The sequence below is a fragment of the Anolis sagrei genome, chromosome 1 (genome assembly GCF_037176765.1).
Source record: "Anolis sagrei isolate rAnoSag1 chromosome 1, rAnoSag1.mat, whole genome shotgun sequence".
Classification (NCBI taxonomy): Eukaryota; Metazoa; Chordata; class Lepidosauria; order Squamata; family Dactyloidae; genus Anolis; species Anolis sagrei.
The window spans coordinates 179,432,135-179,448,195 of record NC_090021.1 but is presented as its reverse complement, the minus strand read 5'-3'; the positions used below and the strand labels follow the sequence as shown (position 1 = coordinate 179,448,195).

Here is a 16,061-nt window from a genome sequence, read left to right as displayed (position 1 = left end):
GTACGAAAATCAGCTCGACACGAAAGCAAGGAGGAGCCGATCCCAGCTCCACACCTTCTTTTTGTGAGCAGCCTCCTTGCCTTGGAAAGAGTGTGTGTGTGACGTGCAGGCCCAGAAAGTGTGTGCACATGTCTGCAGCTGAGTGCCTCTCCTCTAGAGTAGAAATAGTTTAAATGCCTATGAAGGGAAGGGGAATTTGGGAAGCCTCTTCCGCAAATTGGACTGATAAAAAATGGATCTTTCAGCACCCCAGGGTGAAAACAGATATCTGCCCTCCCGATTTCAGGAGGCTCCCAAAAAACGGATAGGTCCCCCACCAAAAACCAGGACATAAAATGGGTCAAGGTTTATCTGGATTGCACAAGCCTACTATGGATGACACAAAGCTCAACATGATGTGAAGATCAATGTTTTTTTAAAAAAATAAGTTACTAATTTCTATGACTGCTCAAAATACTAAATATGGGAGCAATTTTCAGTAGATTTCTGAAGCCAAATAAATATACCTGGATGTACTACATAGTTCTTTGATTGTTCCCCTGATTAAGGAAACAAGAATATCTTGTGTAAAATAATGAAATGTAACCTTCTAAACAGCACTTCCTAAACTGAAAATTTCACTAGCAACCATTAGTATTCATGTTAATTGCCCCAGAACCTTGAAGGTTACTTTTGCAAAGCAGTTAATCATAGTTATAGGCCAAAAGGCCCCCGAAGAAGTTAATAATGTTATAATTGCAACACTGAAAAAGAAATTATTTGCTTTCCTGCTTCTCAGAAGCAACTAAAATAATTACCTTTTAGTTACCTTTAAAGAGGCCACCTAAATGCTACCAGCCTGAGGGATCCATCCGCCTCATCCCACAAGTGAGTTCAAACCGGAATCAGAAGGCAACATCAGAAACCAACAGATGTACCATGTGATATTTTGCCTCTAGTTTTCAGTGAAGCTGCACTGCATAACTATAAGGTTGTTATGGAAAAATCTGTCCCTCCACTTTTGTCTTTCAGGAATTAGTTATGGGCATATGTACAGCCCTATTCAGGCATTCAAAATCAGGAGGAAGGATGTATGTCAACATGTCTTCCCCGTTATTTTTCACTATGTGTAAAGAGCAACTTTATGAAAGGGGAATCTCTGATGGTTAGTTTTTAAAAAAGGAGTCACAATCATATGGAAAGACTCCATGTGCAGAGAATACTGTCTTCTTCAAACAATTAGGTTTTTATAAAGAGAGAGCAACAACAGGTTACAGAAAATTGCTTACTTCCTTCTCCATACACTCAGTAACCTTTCTCTTGGAATGCCTTGGGAGAAAGCTTTAGGGAAGAAGCAAGTGTTTCCTTTATTTTTGTTTCACTTACTGTTTTTATTACATTTTAGCAAACTTTTGTAATTTGTGGTTTTAGATTCTGCTTATTTTAGATGGCTACCATTTTAAAGTACAGTAGAGTCTCGCTTATTTAACATAAATGGGCCAGCAGAAAGCTGAATAAGCAAAAATGTTGGATAATAAGGAGAGATTAAGGAAAAGTCTATTAAACATCAAATCATGTTATAACTTTACAAATTAAGCACCAAAACATCAGGTTTTACAACAAATAAACAAAAAAGCAGGTCAATACACAGTAATGTTATGTAGTAATTACCGTATTTACGAATTTAGCACCAAAATATCGCAATGTATTGAAACAGCTGTGGAACCAGGCAGGAGGCAGATTGCATTGGATAACACAAAACATTGGATGAGCAAAGGTTGGATAAACAAGACTCTACTGTAGAGCTTTTAAATATTCTTACATGTGAATGTACATGTATACATTACTTGTTGTTTATAAAGTACATTTTCTTATTTAAAGGGAGGATTAAAGGAGGGTTGAGATGCGGATGGATTAGTAGCATTTCAATGGGAATACTCACTTTGAGATAAGAGCATTTTGAGTTTAGAGCAGAGTCACTGAACGAATTAGACACTTAAGTCAAGGTATCACTGTATTGGCAAAAACACTTCTCAGTAGGAGAGAATGCCTCTAGAACATGGCCATATAGCCTGAAAAAACCTACAACAACCCACTTCTAAGTATTATTTGCCTAAGAAAACTCTATGAGATTCATGGGATCACCATATGTCAACAGGTGACTTGGAGGAGCAAATATATACATATACAGTTTGAGATTTTAACTATTTTGATGTGTACAAATAAAACAAATGGTCCCAATTAAATGAAATAAGTAAATCCTTCCTGTATACAGAAATTATCCCTTAGCATGGAAAGGAACTGATTATAAGCAGCTAGTTGTTTATGACAAGATGCTTCTAACTGTTGGCTTGCTCCTTCATCCTGAATAGCATTGTAACTTCATGTTGTAGCCTCCCAGAAGAAGACCTGGAGACAGGCATGTAGCCAGGGGGGTGGGGGGCTCGGGGTGGTCCACGAGAAGGCCTTACTGGTACATTATTTAAACTGTTATGTTTATTCGTATCATGATCTGATCACTATGCTCCATATATCCCATATGCATGGGGGTATTGGGGTAATGATACAAAAGGTTTGCTAGGGTAGACCCTCTTTCACTCACTCAGCCCCCCCCCCCCCCGAATCAAACTCAGCTCCCCCCAAAACAAAATCCTGGCTATGGGCCTGCCCAGAGAGTATATTTATGTTTGTTGCCTTAGCACAGAATTTTGATTTTTCTAATCCAGAACGTCATGCGTCCTCTCACAATGATATTCATCAACTTCCTGTATCTGGAAGGACCCTAAGGCAGCGTACTAGGAAAGGAAAATTTGAATCAGCTGCTCCCATAAAAGGTTGTGTATACAGCAAGTGACCCATGTTCTCTCCTGACACATATGTACAAAGAGCCATGCAGATAGAATGAACTTGGCTTGATCTTAAGAAATGTAAACATCCTAAATGTAGCCTCCTTTCAGCCAACCATTTAACTTGACTCCGGTTGCACCGTCCACTCACTACAACTCATTCTGACACTCAGATTTCTTGGACAACAAGGACTTGGCACAAGATTAAAACAAACAAACAAACAGAGGCAACATTTGCACACAAACAGCTGCAGGAGCAGATGTTATATTGTTCCAGTGTGGAATTACTATAGCTTGCGGCTTCCTCTTGGCCATCTCGTAAAACGCACAGAACGCTCCTCACATTTTGCTGTTGTCTGATAGATTGCATGCAATTTATAACTTGTCTCATATATGGAACTTTCTGTACATTTTGAATTACAGGGTGCATCTACAGATTCAGCCATTGGGATGTCCGTTAACAATATAGTCTCTTCTCAGAAGCTATGATTAGTTGCTTCGCATGGTTTGCTTTTCAACGTTACTTTGAATGTTTATTTTTAGACAGCATATCAGTTTTCCCTCATCTGAAAAGACTCAAAGATGAGAGATTTCATTTGATAATATACATTTGGGGATCGCAAGGAAAAATTTATAGATGCTTCATTTTTGGGGGATCAATTTCAAGAGAAAAGGCTAAGTTTTAAAGCAGATTCATATTGCTCTAATTATTTTATGATGGGAAGCATTCCACACTTGTTTTGCCACATTCACTGGGGATTCTTCCTTCATTAGTACAGCATTTAGCATTGACACTGATGTGGTTTCGAGCCATTCCCAGATGATTAAACAAACATGATTCTTCTCCATATGATACTCTCACTAGACCTTATCCAGCTCAAATAAAACTATATCCTGCCTGCACGTCATGGAAAGGAAAAAGAGGGTTACTTTTTTTAGAACGAAAAAGTGAGAAGGGCATTTTAGCTAGAGAATTTGCAGCTTTAATAGAGATCACACAAGAAATATATAGCAAAAAAGGTTAAATAAATGGGAAGGAATTGTTATGGGGGCAAGACAGATTTGCTTTTTGTTGAAAGGAAGGACTGGGCAAGTTTTTTCCTCACTACTGAAATTCAGCAGAACAGAACTTGGTCTCTACAGTAGTTAGTTTTAAAGAAAAGGGGCAGCTTAAAATCCAGCTTTTTGAGACTTCAAAAGGGGATATTGATAGAAGAGAGCAAGGAAAAGAGAGACACTGATATCACACAGTGTGATATCCAGTGTGATCCTAACAGATCACTACCACATCTTCACCACTATTATTATGTGGAGCCCCCGGTGGCACAGTGGGTTAAACCCCTGTGCTGGCAGGACTGAAGACTGACAGGTCGCAGGTTTGAATCCTGGGGGGAGCGCGGATGAGCTCCCTTTGTCAGCTCCAGCTCCCCATGTGGGGACATGAGAGAAGCCTCCCAACAAGGATGGTAAAACATCAAAAACATCGGGCATCCCTGGGCAACATCCTTGCAGATGGCCAATTCTCTCACACCAGAAGCGACTTGCAGTTTCTCAAGTCGCTCCTGATACAAAAAAACACTATTATCACCATTAGGGGGAAAAGAACAAAATAATATTCTTCGTGTATGCTAGACAAAACACACCTTCCCTGAATAGAGAGACCATCACCTGAACCATTTGCTGTAATCCAGGAAAAAACAATGTGAATGGGTCTTAGCGAAATCATATTTACATTGCAAGGTCCCTTCCCTAAAAACTTAGGGTATTTATGAGGAAAATGGCACTTGTTGGGTCCTCCTACCATCTGGAAATCGATGTTCTCACCGTGAAAGAACATGCAGATCATGAATAGGCCTCTACAGTCATCTACAGATCTGGGGCTGGGCTTAGCACAACAGGGTAAAATGTTGTCCTGCAGAAAAATGTTGCTGGTCGGAAAGTCAGCAGTTCGAGCCCGGGCAGGGTGAGCACCCAAATCAAATCAAATAATTTATTTCGGTCATAGACCAGCACAGGGAATAAAAGTCATAGTTTCATTTGAATTTGATACACTTAGTACATTTAAAATGTAAATATTAATACTGAAGCACAATAGGCGTGAGGGAGCTGAAGGGGAAACAGGGTAAAAACATACAATGCACCCATTGTTAGACCTGGCTCACCTGTCCCCCTGGTAGGGTCGAAAGCAAAAAAACAAGTAGATATAATAGGTACTGCTTTTAGCAGGGAGGTAATAAAAGGCACCTCAAAAAGGACATTGATTGGTGGAAGCTCCTCAGCATGGAAGATGGAGCGAAGGCCCCCCTCCCTCCCAGTGGCTGGAGTCAAGCCTTGACTCCAAGAAGCCGGAAATAGGATGGAAAAATCTGCCTTTACCTCTGTTTGTGTTGTCCTTGCTAAATGTATTGTATAATTGGCACTGAATGTTTGCCATATGTGTGTTCTGTAAGCCACTTTGATTCCCCTTCAGGGTGAGAAGGGCAGGGTATAAAATTTGTAAATAAATAAATAATAAGTACGGACCCACCACCAAGACTTTACATTTGGAAGGCGATAATAACAACAACAACAACAACAACAACAACAATAATAAAACTCAGCCATGAGGGAGAAGCTATAAGGATGATAACGACAGTGTGTAAACAAACAAATGGAAGGAAGTAAAGGCATTAATGCCAATATGGTAACAGCATACACAAAGAGGCGCCAATTGATTAGTCATGCGGTAGGGCGAAGCACCATGTTCACTACTCCCACTCTGCTGTCCCCACCATACATCTCCCATGCATTGGGAGTGAGGAAGGTCTGAAGTAGAAAATTTGATCTATGTATGTTAGCTGTCCTCATGATTCAAGACCATCTCAATCAGAATTCTAAAAAACGTATGACTTCTAAATCATGCAGACGTCCAATGTCAGATTTCATCCCCCAAGGCTAGGCTTCATTCACACTAGCAAAAGAAATCCATGCCCACCCACTCAAATCCAGCCAAATACTGCAACAGTCTTCTTGGCCAAGCACCTTCCCAGCAGAGCTTTGCTGCTGAAGCTCCTTGATTTGGAGTCCAGTGGCCAAAGGCATGTAGTCATGTGATTAGTCAAAGTGAGGCATGTAGCCATGCGATCAATGGTGAGATGGGAGCCAAGTTGACCCCCCCCCCCCCCAAATCATTGATCTCATGGCTGGGCTAAGTGGTGGTCCCAATTAGAAATGGAAAGACCTGGAAAAAACCTGGAAAATTCTTCCAGTTTCCCCCCAATGTGTCCACCCCCCCCCCCATTTCCCATTTTTCTCAATTTTTCTGGGTTTTTCCAGATCTTCCCATATCTAGTCCCAATGAGAAATAAAAATAAAAGCAATTCCGATTTGAATTTGGACAGACTATCAATACAACTTCAGTCTGGTACGTTGGGAGTAGGCGAGACATTGACGAGACAATTTGAGGCAGAATATTATGTGCTGGGACTGATTTATTCTGCTGGTGTGGATTATGCCTTAATTTGCAATGTCAGCCTTCTCCCACACAATGCCTAAGCATTTACCGCAAAGGGTTTGGGGGGGAAATAACTACAGAAAATTGAAGGCCGAACCCTTCCTTCTGAATCAGATTAAGAAAGAATTCAAGACGTTCACACAGTAACTGATGCTTTGCAAAAAGAGGAGTTCCCATGCTACAAAGAGAAACTATTTTTGTACAGCTGTTGGTTCTAGGCTTATATGAAGTATTTCCTGGCTGTAATCCTTCCTCTTTTCACTCTAGACCACAAAGAACGCAATTAAATATCTGAACACAGCTGCAAAACATGGTATAAAGTACACACTGTATTGGTGGCCACTTCCCCTTTTCTACTCACCCTTCCTCTCCGACAAATGTGACATACAGTTTATTCCTTTGCAAGTCCTTTCTCGAATAACCCATAATTTGATTGAAGGCATCTTCTAACAAATGATCTCTTCTGATAATTAATCTGTACAATGAGACAAATAGAATCACAGCAGTTCACAAGTTGGGATCACAATGTTTATTTTTCATGGTTATATTTAGACAGCCTGGGCAAATTACTGCTGGATATCATACCCAGCCTAATATTTGATCAGGGTCAGTAGTTTAATCTTTTCTTGGACTTATTTGCACTGCATTTTTCTGGGTTTCCACCAACATCCTATGTCAGAGTATTCTAGATAAGGGTTACTGTTCCAGATAAAGTGAATGGGTGTTCTCTCCGGGAAAGCAGCTATATGGGCAACTTGGGCAATACATGTGCCTTTCGTCTATGGGTGTCACACCAGGTTCCATATAGACAACACCATACCAGAGGCCTGGAATACAGACATAGCACTATACAGAAGGGCATTGCAAGATGGGTATTTCTGGAAGGGAAGGAGCAGAAGACTCCAAGAGAAGTTCAAGACAGGATCAGATTGCATCTGCTTGCAATTCTGTGTAGAGAATCTAAGACCTCATCTACACTGCCATATAAAATCCCAATTATCTACTTTGAACTGGTTTATATGGCAGTGTAGACTAATCTTCTTAAAACCTTTCCACTCATAACCTCTTTCTGTCCAAGAAATGTTTACATGACTCTGGATATATAGGTATATAAAACAGATATAAAATCAAACTTCTGATAATAAATCAGCAAGGCTTGCTAAACAGGCTGATTCTTGTTTTATGAAGTACAGCTGAAGCATTTTCTGCAGAGTCTACTGCATTGTTGATCAATAAAATGTCCTCAATTATTGTTAACACTTCTGTTTAAATGTCTAAAACAACTACTGGGTAATGTTCAGAAACCTTCTGCAGTTGTCATTTTTTTCATGATTCCGTCATCATCATCATCATCATCATCATCATCATCATCATCATCATCGTTATTTATTTATTACCCACCTTTTCCCTCCCCAAGGAGACTCAAAGCATCTTGCATTATAAGTAATTAAAATTTTGCAAATATGCAAACATTAAAACAGAATTAAATTTGCCTTAAAACTGGAACTTCAGTTATTCCTCAAAATAAGAAAAATTTGACCAGTGTTAGTACAATACAACATTCCCCCCCCCTCCCCCCGCCCCCATATCGACAGGAACAAATAACCTCAGGTTCAATTTCCCACATCTGACAAAATATGTCCTCTCTAGACATTTTCAAAAAATTTCAGTGTGATCCTATAATATTATTAAGCCAGAACTCCTCAATTTCAATAGGGGTCACTGTTATCCGCCATTCTGCGTATCTGGGAACATATCCTGTGCAGATATGGAGGTTGTACCATACTTTTGATACCTCTGAAAGACACCCAAATCTTTACAACATTTGTACATACTTTAATTTTCCAGGGCCTTGGCCATATCCTTTAGTCTCCAGTTTCCTGTAGAAATTCCTCAGCTTGGCTTCAAAATCTCTTTTATAAGGAGCTGGCGCTCGAGCATTAGCACGCTGAGTACCTGAAATAACATGAGAAATAGAAAAAAATTGTTGACCTTTCCACCAGAAACTTTCAAAATTACAAAAATGATAAATTTCTCGAATGTTCCATCAATTACTGGGAGGAAATGTTGACAAACTTTGTATTGTCGAAGGTTTTCATGGCTGGAATCACTAAGTTCTTGTGGGTTTTTTCAGGCTATATGGCCATGTTCTAGAGGCATTTCTCCTGGTCACCAAATTTAAAAAAATCTCAAATTGCAACAGCAAAAACAGCAGAGAGGAAACAGGCAGGGACATCTAATTACCTTTCAAGAAGAGTTTGCTCCAGGCACAGTCAGCCCATTGTATGCTAATCAAGGTGGTCAGTTGAAATATTCACACCTAGCCCAACTGACAAAAGTCCTTTGTCTCACCCTGGTCATTCCACAGATATATAAACCCTTTTCCCAGTTACCAAACAGACCTCACCTCTGAGGATGCTTGCCATAGATGCAGGCGAAACGTCAGGAGAAATGCCTCTAGAACATGGCCATATAGCCCGAAAAAACCCACAAGAACGTAGTTGACAAACTTTGTTTACGGTTGGTGGAAATACATACTACCCACCAATTTAACAGTTGCTCACCAATTGTTGGAATGGTATGATACTAATACCAATAATATTTATTGCTCTTCTTGTTCTTAAAAATGAATTTTTGATAAGCTGACGTGACTCATGTGATTCAATATTATAGGTCTCAGTCTTTAAACATAGGTTCCTAAATTCCTTAACACAAATCAGTTAAACCTAACTGTTGAAATCCTAAGTATAAGCTCTATTCTATATCTTTAATAACACTGGACTATAGGGACTCTAGTTAATAAAAAGAGAAACCACAGAAGACTGATGACAGCCCAACACTACTGAGTGGGTAGTTTAAAAACAGATCGACAGAACAGGAAAGGAGAGCTTTTGCTTTGTACAAATGTGATACTTGATCTGTTTTAACGTCATGAAAGAAACAACAGCAATTGTAAAAATAATTGACCATAAGGAAGGAAAAATGCACAGCGGTTAAAGCCACTAGCTGAAGGAAAGGCTGCTGACCGGAGGGTCAACAGTTCAAAGCCGCGAGTCGGGGTATGTCGTTGTTCATGTAAAATGGCATTGAATGTTTGCCTTATATGTACTGTAATCTGTTCTGAGTCCCACTGGGGAAATAAAGCTTAATATAAATAAAGTGTATTATTATCAGACTTGAATTTCACATGAAATTTTTTTCAGCCCAGAGAACACATTTGGATACACACTTCTGAATGAAGGAGAGCACGTATTGTTAAAAGCACCTTAAATATACACACAATCCTCTCAAATGGGTTTTTGGGGCTGGGCGAGGGGACAAAAGTGGTGGAAAAGAACAATTCTATTTTAAAAGGAATAGTACATTCCAACACTTCAATCCTCGACATATCTTGTCAGATGCAAACCCTACTTGGTTACATGGGACCACAGTTTGTAAGTACGGCTGTCTCAAATTTATAAAGGACATTTAAATCCCATTCAAGGAAACTTATCTATCTATCTATCTATAAATGCTCTGTGCGTAAAACAAAACAAAACAAAAGAACCAATGAAGGAAATCACACCAAATTTGGCAACAAAATGTCTCACAACACAAGGAGTGACCATCACTCAAAAATTATGATTTTGTTATTTGGGAGTTGTAATTGCTGGGATTTATAGTTTACCTATAATTAAAGAGCATTCTGAACTCCACCAACGATGGAATTGAACCAAACTTGGCACACAGAACTCCCATGACCAAAAGAAAATACTGGAAGGGTTTGGAGGGCATTGAGCTTGAGTCTGGGAGTTGTAGTTCACCTACATCCAGAGAGCACTGTGGACTCGAACAATGATGGATCTGGACCAAACTTAGCACAAGCACTCAATACGCCCAAATATGAACACAGATGGAGTTTGGGGGAAATAGACCTTGACATTTGGGAGTTGTAGTTACTGGGATTTATAGTTCACCTACAATCAAGGAGCATTCTGAAGCCCACCAATGACAGAATCGGGGGCAAACTTCCCACACAGAACCCTCATGACCAACAGAAAATACTGTGTTTTCTGTTGGTCTTTGGCAACCCTTCTGACACCTCCTCGCAACCCCCCCCCCCCCCCACGGGTCCCAAACCCCAGGTTGAGAAATGCTGCCTTAAGGCCACCCAGTCCAACTCCCTTCACCAAGGCAAGAAAACATAATCAAAGCCCTCGTGACAAAGGGCCATCCAGCCATTCACACACACGCATATATATATATATATATATATATATATATATGACAGATGCAGTATCAAAGATTTGAAAGGGACTCCTAAAGAAGGACAATGATATGTTGCATGTTCCACAGTAGGCAAACTAGACGCCATCACTGACAAACAGCACGAAATACTGTTTATCCACAAGCAGAAAGACATTACATATATTAGAAACCAACACTTTTTCATTACTTTATTTTACTGGGCCACAGCAACGCGTGGCAGGGGACCGCTAGTTGAAGATAAATATATTCAAGATTGTATTGCTGGAAGAGTAGCATTTCTTTTTGAAAACATTCAACTATGGGTTGAGTTAAATCTGCTCTAGTCAACTATGCAAATGTTAAAAGTCACAAGTAACTGAGTTGTCCCTTGTGCTCTCAGAAATGTACTTTCAGCTTCTGGTATAAAATGACACATAACAAAACTCATTATTAGACTGAAAACCTGGTGTCTCTCAAAGGAAGCCTGCGTGTGAAAAATCACCCACAGCCACTGTGCTGATGGTAACTGCAACTCCGTAAGCAAAGCAGGTAAATGAACCACAAGGGTTGTCATCTTTGCAGGAAACTTCTGAAGCCACTTCCTATTTTAAGTATCTCACTTTAAAAAGTAGAATACATTCTGACATGGCTGCTCTGGTTCCATTTGCAGCTTTTACAATATTGTCTAGGATGTCTGATATCTAAAACTTCTAATCTAATCAGATCGGAGGAACTGCAACAGCTCCTTATCCAAATGACACTTAATCTCTTAATGAATGGGTTGTGTATACTAATAGCATGGTGCACATCCAAAGTGGAAAGCTCAAGAAGAGTTCCATGCGGGGGTACATGAGAGAACAAGAGAACTCAAAGTTATGAGGTCTGACTTGGTGGCAATAACTCCACTAGCACTTCATTCCTTATCTGGAGTGGTCCAGAATATCTTATCCATTTCTAGTATGGGTAAAAAGAAACAACACACCACCTAATGGAACAAGAAAGCAGAGGAGAAAGCAATGAAAGAAAATGTATTGTTGAAGGCTTTCATGGCCGAAATCACTGGGTTGTAGGTTTTTTGGGCTGTATGGCCATATTCTAGAAGCATTCTCTCCTGATGTTTTGCATGCATCTATGGCAGACATCCTCAGAGGTTGTGAGGTATGACAACCTATGAGGATGCCTGTCATAGATGCAGGTGAAACATCAGGAAAGAATGCTTCTAGAATATGGCCACACAGCCCGAAAAACCTACAACAACCCAATGAAAGAAAAGAAGACAGATGTCTTCAGCTGATGACAATGATGTGGCCACAGGGGCGGCTGAAGCAATAGGCAAGATATGCATTTGCGTATAGCATGAATCCCCAAGGGGCGCTCTTGAGGCGCCCCTGTCTGGGGAAAAAATCAAAGAGACGAGGCCTTTTTTCTGCTTCTGGTTCACCTTGCAACGCCAAGAGCCCAATGCCGGGGGCGATGGTGAACCTGGCATAGCTGAAAAGCAGCGGGAAGTTTGCCTGCTCCTCTCTCCCAAGGCCGCCTTTGTGTGGCCAGAATAATGGAAAAACAAGCACAAAAACCTAGGGCCTAAATCCAATTGCTAGTTCTAATTAGATAAACCCAATGCATCATGGCAAGTGATTATTTATGCAAATCCTACTAATTCACTGAGTCTACTATATTTGTCACTAGCAATGGGATTTGAGCCATAAATGTAAAATTACCATAAATGTACACACATCAAGGGGACTAACCTCTGAATAAACGTGTTTAGAACTGCACTGTATTGATAGTGGAGGCAATGGTTTTTAACAGAGCTGAAAATAGTTTGGCAGAAGCTTCATTCTTCTCAGGTCGCTTGTTTATATATCTCATATTACTTTGATAAGACTCTGAACAAATAGGATTTTGAGTGATGTTATACTGTTTGAATGTGATAACTTTTCATTGTTTTCATGAGTATCTTTTTTGACCTGCCTTGGTTTCCCCTCCAGGAGAAAGGTATAAATACAATGAAACATTTTACAGAGGAAGATATGGGATAAACCGCACATCATGAGCAAGAGATACACCCAGCCTGGACATGACAGGGCAGGCAATATAGATGGCATTACAGGGCAAAAGTACTGCATGATGCATGATGTCCTTAAGAACAACATAGATGAGGTGTCTGACTCTCAGCATCATGTTAACATTGTTTGCACTAAATTTTTGCAAGAGAAAATATCACTCAATGCATCTATCATAAACCAGTGTACACATATGCAACCCATTTTCCTATTATGGACAGCATTTAACATTTTGTTGGTTGCCTCTCCTAGAGGCACTGTTAGTCTTTCCAGCAAGTGTGGTGCCCCATGAGCCTTGTTTCAAGCTTTCTGTATCTGATGCAAGTGATTGGCTTTGAAACGGGTCACAAGGAAAATGGTTAGTTTTTGCAGCTTGAGGGAATCTAGCAGTGATGGCAACTGCTGTGTTGATCCCAAGAGGATCTGGAAGGTAGGTATTCAAACCCACCTTGTAGAAGTTGACTTCCAACAAAACAATGAGGTATCTTTTTTGTTTTAAGGTTCAAATACTCGCCTTCCAGATCATCCTATGCTGGGTTGTATCAGTACTCTGTTATACAGCCATAATGGTCGCTGTCTTGCACATATAATGCCCAGGACAGCTGATTTAAAACAGCTGATTTAAAAGTAGATATAAGTGATTTTAATGTTTGTGTATATTTATAGCTTTATGTCCCTGCATTGAATGTTTGTCATATATATCTTGTGCTCTGCCCTGAGTCAGAGTGAGAAGGGAGACATATACATGTTTTAAATTAATTAATTAATTAATTAAACATTGCAGTTACAAGATTGATAGCATAGCACAAATAACAGCTCAGCAAACAATACAGGCCAGGACACCTAAGCTATTGTGAAGGTGGAGTTTATCAAGCTCACTAAAACAGGTGAATTCTTATTTTATTTTATTATTTATTTATTTACGACATTTATATGCCGCCCTTCTCACCCCAAAGGGGACTCAGAGCAGCTTACTATACACACACACACATACACACACGATATATTACTTTTTTTTTACACCAACAGATATCATCATAGACATTCACTTGTGGCCAAGTATGATTGTACGCCAACAGATATACAATGATATCTTGAGTTGAATTTGTTCCGTGACCGAGCTCTTAATTGGACTTGCTCTTATCTCAAAGTGAATTTTCTCACTGAAATGCTATTAATCCGTTCTGACTACCCAATTTATTTTGTTATGTGCTATTAATAAGAAAATGTACTTTATAAATAACAAATAATGCACAAATGCACATGGAACAATAAAAAAGAAAGCTCAACTTTAAAATGGTTAAAGCACTAAGTTGTGGCAAGGAAGCACAAAGTGAAGAGGCAGAAGCATCATTTTCTTCATACTAGACTTATTCCAGCCTCCCACCCTCTCTTGTTCTCTCTCCCTCTTTCTGTTCATGAAGCCAAACATACCAGGAATAAAAACCACATAAAATCAACTACCCCAGAGTTCCTCAAAGCAGATAAGAGCAAAGTAGACAGCAATCTCCCAAAGTGGACAAAGGACGAGGCATGGAGGCTGCTCCCTTGAAGCCCCAAAACCCTGTATTCTTGCACTAGCACTCCCGCTAGCATTAGCTCTTAACTCAAAATGCTGCTTGTATGTCAAAACAAGGCAGAGCAATAGCTCTGCACTCAAAATGCTCTTAAGTTGTAATGCTCTTAAGTTGAGGCTCCACTATATAGCACAATGGTATGACCCTGCAGAGGGCTGCAAAAGTTTCGTATTCTTGATACAGACTTCCAATTTGTTGTTTTTTTAAATAAAATCCCATATTTTTATTGTTATGAAAGCATAAAGTACATACAGCCACAAGAGCACAGACATTATATTTAAGAACTTTCTCCTAACCATTTTTGGGAGATCTATAGCTGGAGGTTGTTGCCATAGACAAATCCTTTACATATTTTAACTAGTACTAACTTGTATTGCTGCTATTCAAACCTATTTAGCAACTTAATATGACAAGTGAGATTTGAACACGTTTCCTCACATTTCATAAACGACCTGTAATTATCCCTTCAGCCTTCATGACAAGTTCTTATTACAAATCAAATGTCACTGTCAAAAATCTCAGGGGCAATTAGAGCAATTATTCCTTCCTCAAGAAAACTGAAGAATGGAAGGATTATTTTTAGGGGGGGGGGGGGAATTAAATACAAGTACATGATACCTCTAGCTATCTATATGTGTGCATTTTAAGGTATTGATGTTATCCAAATAGGAGTGTAAAGCAGTCTGATGGGAAAATTGTTCTGTTGTCATAATTCAACATCCTAGATGTGATCCTTGTCAGACAGGCAAAGTTGTTCCGACAGAAACTAGAGTTTATGTTCCCAATGATTTATGAGTCATTCACGTTCAAGCCCACAAATTTATCCTATCACAGGAAATTAATAGAGGACTGGTTTTTCAGCATTCTGTGGTTTTTCAGCAAGAAGATTAATGAGGCATATGACCCTAAGAGAAATATTACCTATTAAAAACAACAAGATATAAACTCTTAGAATACTATCAGTCAAGTCTCAAAATTACTTAGTGTAGAATCATCACAATTCACTTTATTGTTATTTTTAAAAGAAAAAAAATAGATAAAAGGCAAAAGGAAGAGAAAGTATTCCTTCCTATACGATATTGCTTTCTTAACACATAAGAAATGGCTAATCTATCTTCCTGAGCACAGTCTCACAGCTCTTTTGTTTAAAGAGGAAATCAATGTACAACTTACACTCATCTCAATACTGTATAAGAGGAAATGTTCCCCATGTCCCTTCGGGGAGATGGTGACAGGGTATAAGAATAAAGTTATTATTATTATTATTTGAAACACAACAAGATGAGTCCACAGCAGACACTCTGCTGGCTGTTGTATTGGATCACACGTCGGACACTTCCCAAGTGTCTAGGACTGTGTGATGTATCGGCGAATAATGTGTGCAGATCAGTAAGGTGGCCTTTTGCAGCTGGCAGATGGTAATTTTATTATTATTTTAATACTAGCCATCCCCTGCCACGCGTTGCTGTGGCCCAGTCTGGTAATCTGGAAAATGATTGTAGGTGAACTGTAAATCCCAGCAACTACAACTCAAAATGTCAAGGTCTATTTTTCCCAAACTCCACCAGTGTTCACATTTGGACATATGGAGTATTTGTGCCAAGTTTGGTCCAGATCCATCATTGTTTGAGTCCACAGTGTGCTCTGAATGTAGGTGTACTACAACTCCCAAACTCAACGTCCATGCCCACCAAACCCTTCTAGTATTTTCTGTTGGTCATGGGAGTCCTGTGTGCCATGTTTGGTTAAATTCCATCATTGGTGGAGTTCAGAATGCTCTTTGATTGTAGGTGAGCTATAAATCCCAGAAACTACAACTCCCAAATGACAAATTCAATTTTTTTGAGTGATGGTCATTCCTTGGATTAGTAGG

At 39.5% G+C, this 16,061-nt stretch overlaps 1 protein-coding gene across 4 annotated transcripts in view; it reads right to left on the bottom strand.

Annotated features, from left to right (window-relative positions):
* Nucleotides 1–16,061, bottom strand: part of HECW2 (HECT, C2 and WW domain containing E3 ubiquitin protein ligase 2) — a 271,624-nt gene that overhangs the window by 36,392 nt on the left and 219,171 nt on the right. For all 4 annotated transcript variants that reach the window (XM_060780832.2, XM_067470757.1, XM_060780840.2 and 1 more), the window contains exons 20-21: nt 8,154–8,274; nt 6,680–6,793 (exon numbers count right to left, since the gene is read on the bottom strand). In XM_060780832.2, the coding sequence (XP_060636815.2) occupies nt 6,680–6,793; nt 8,154–8,274 (235 nt within the window). The remainder of the gene's footprint in view (nt 1–6,679; nt 6,794–8,153; nt 8,275–16,061) is intronic.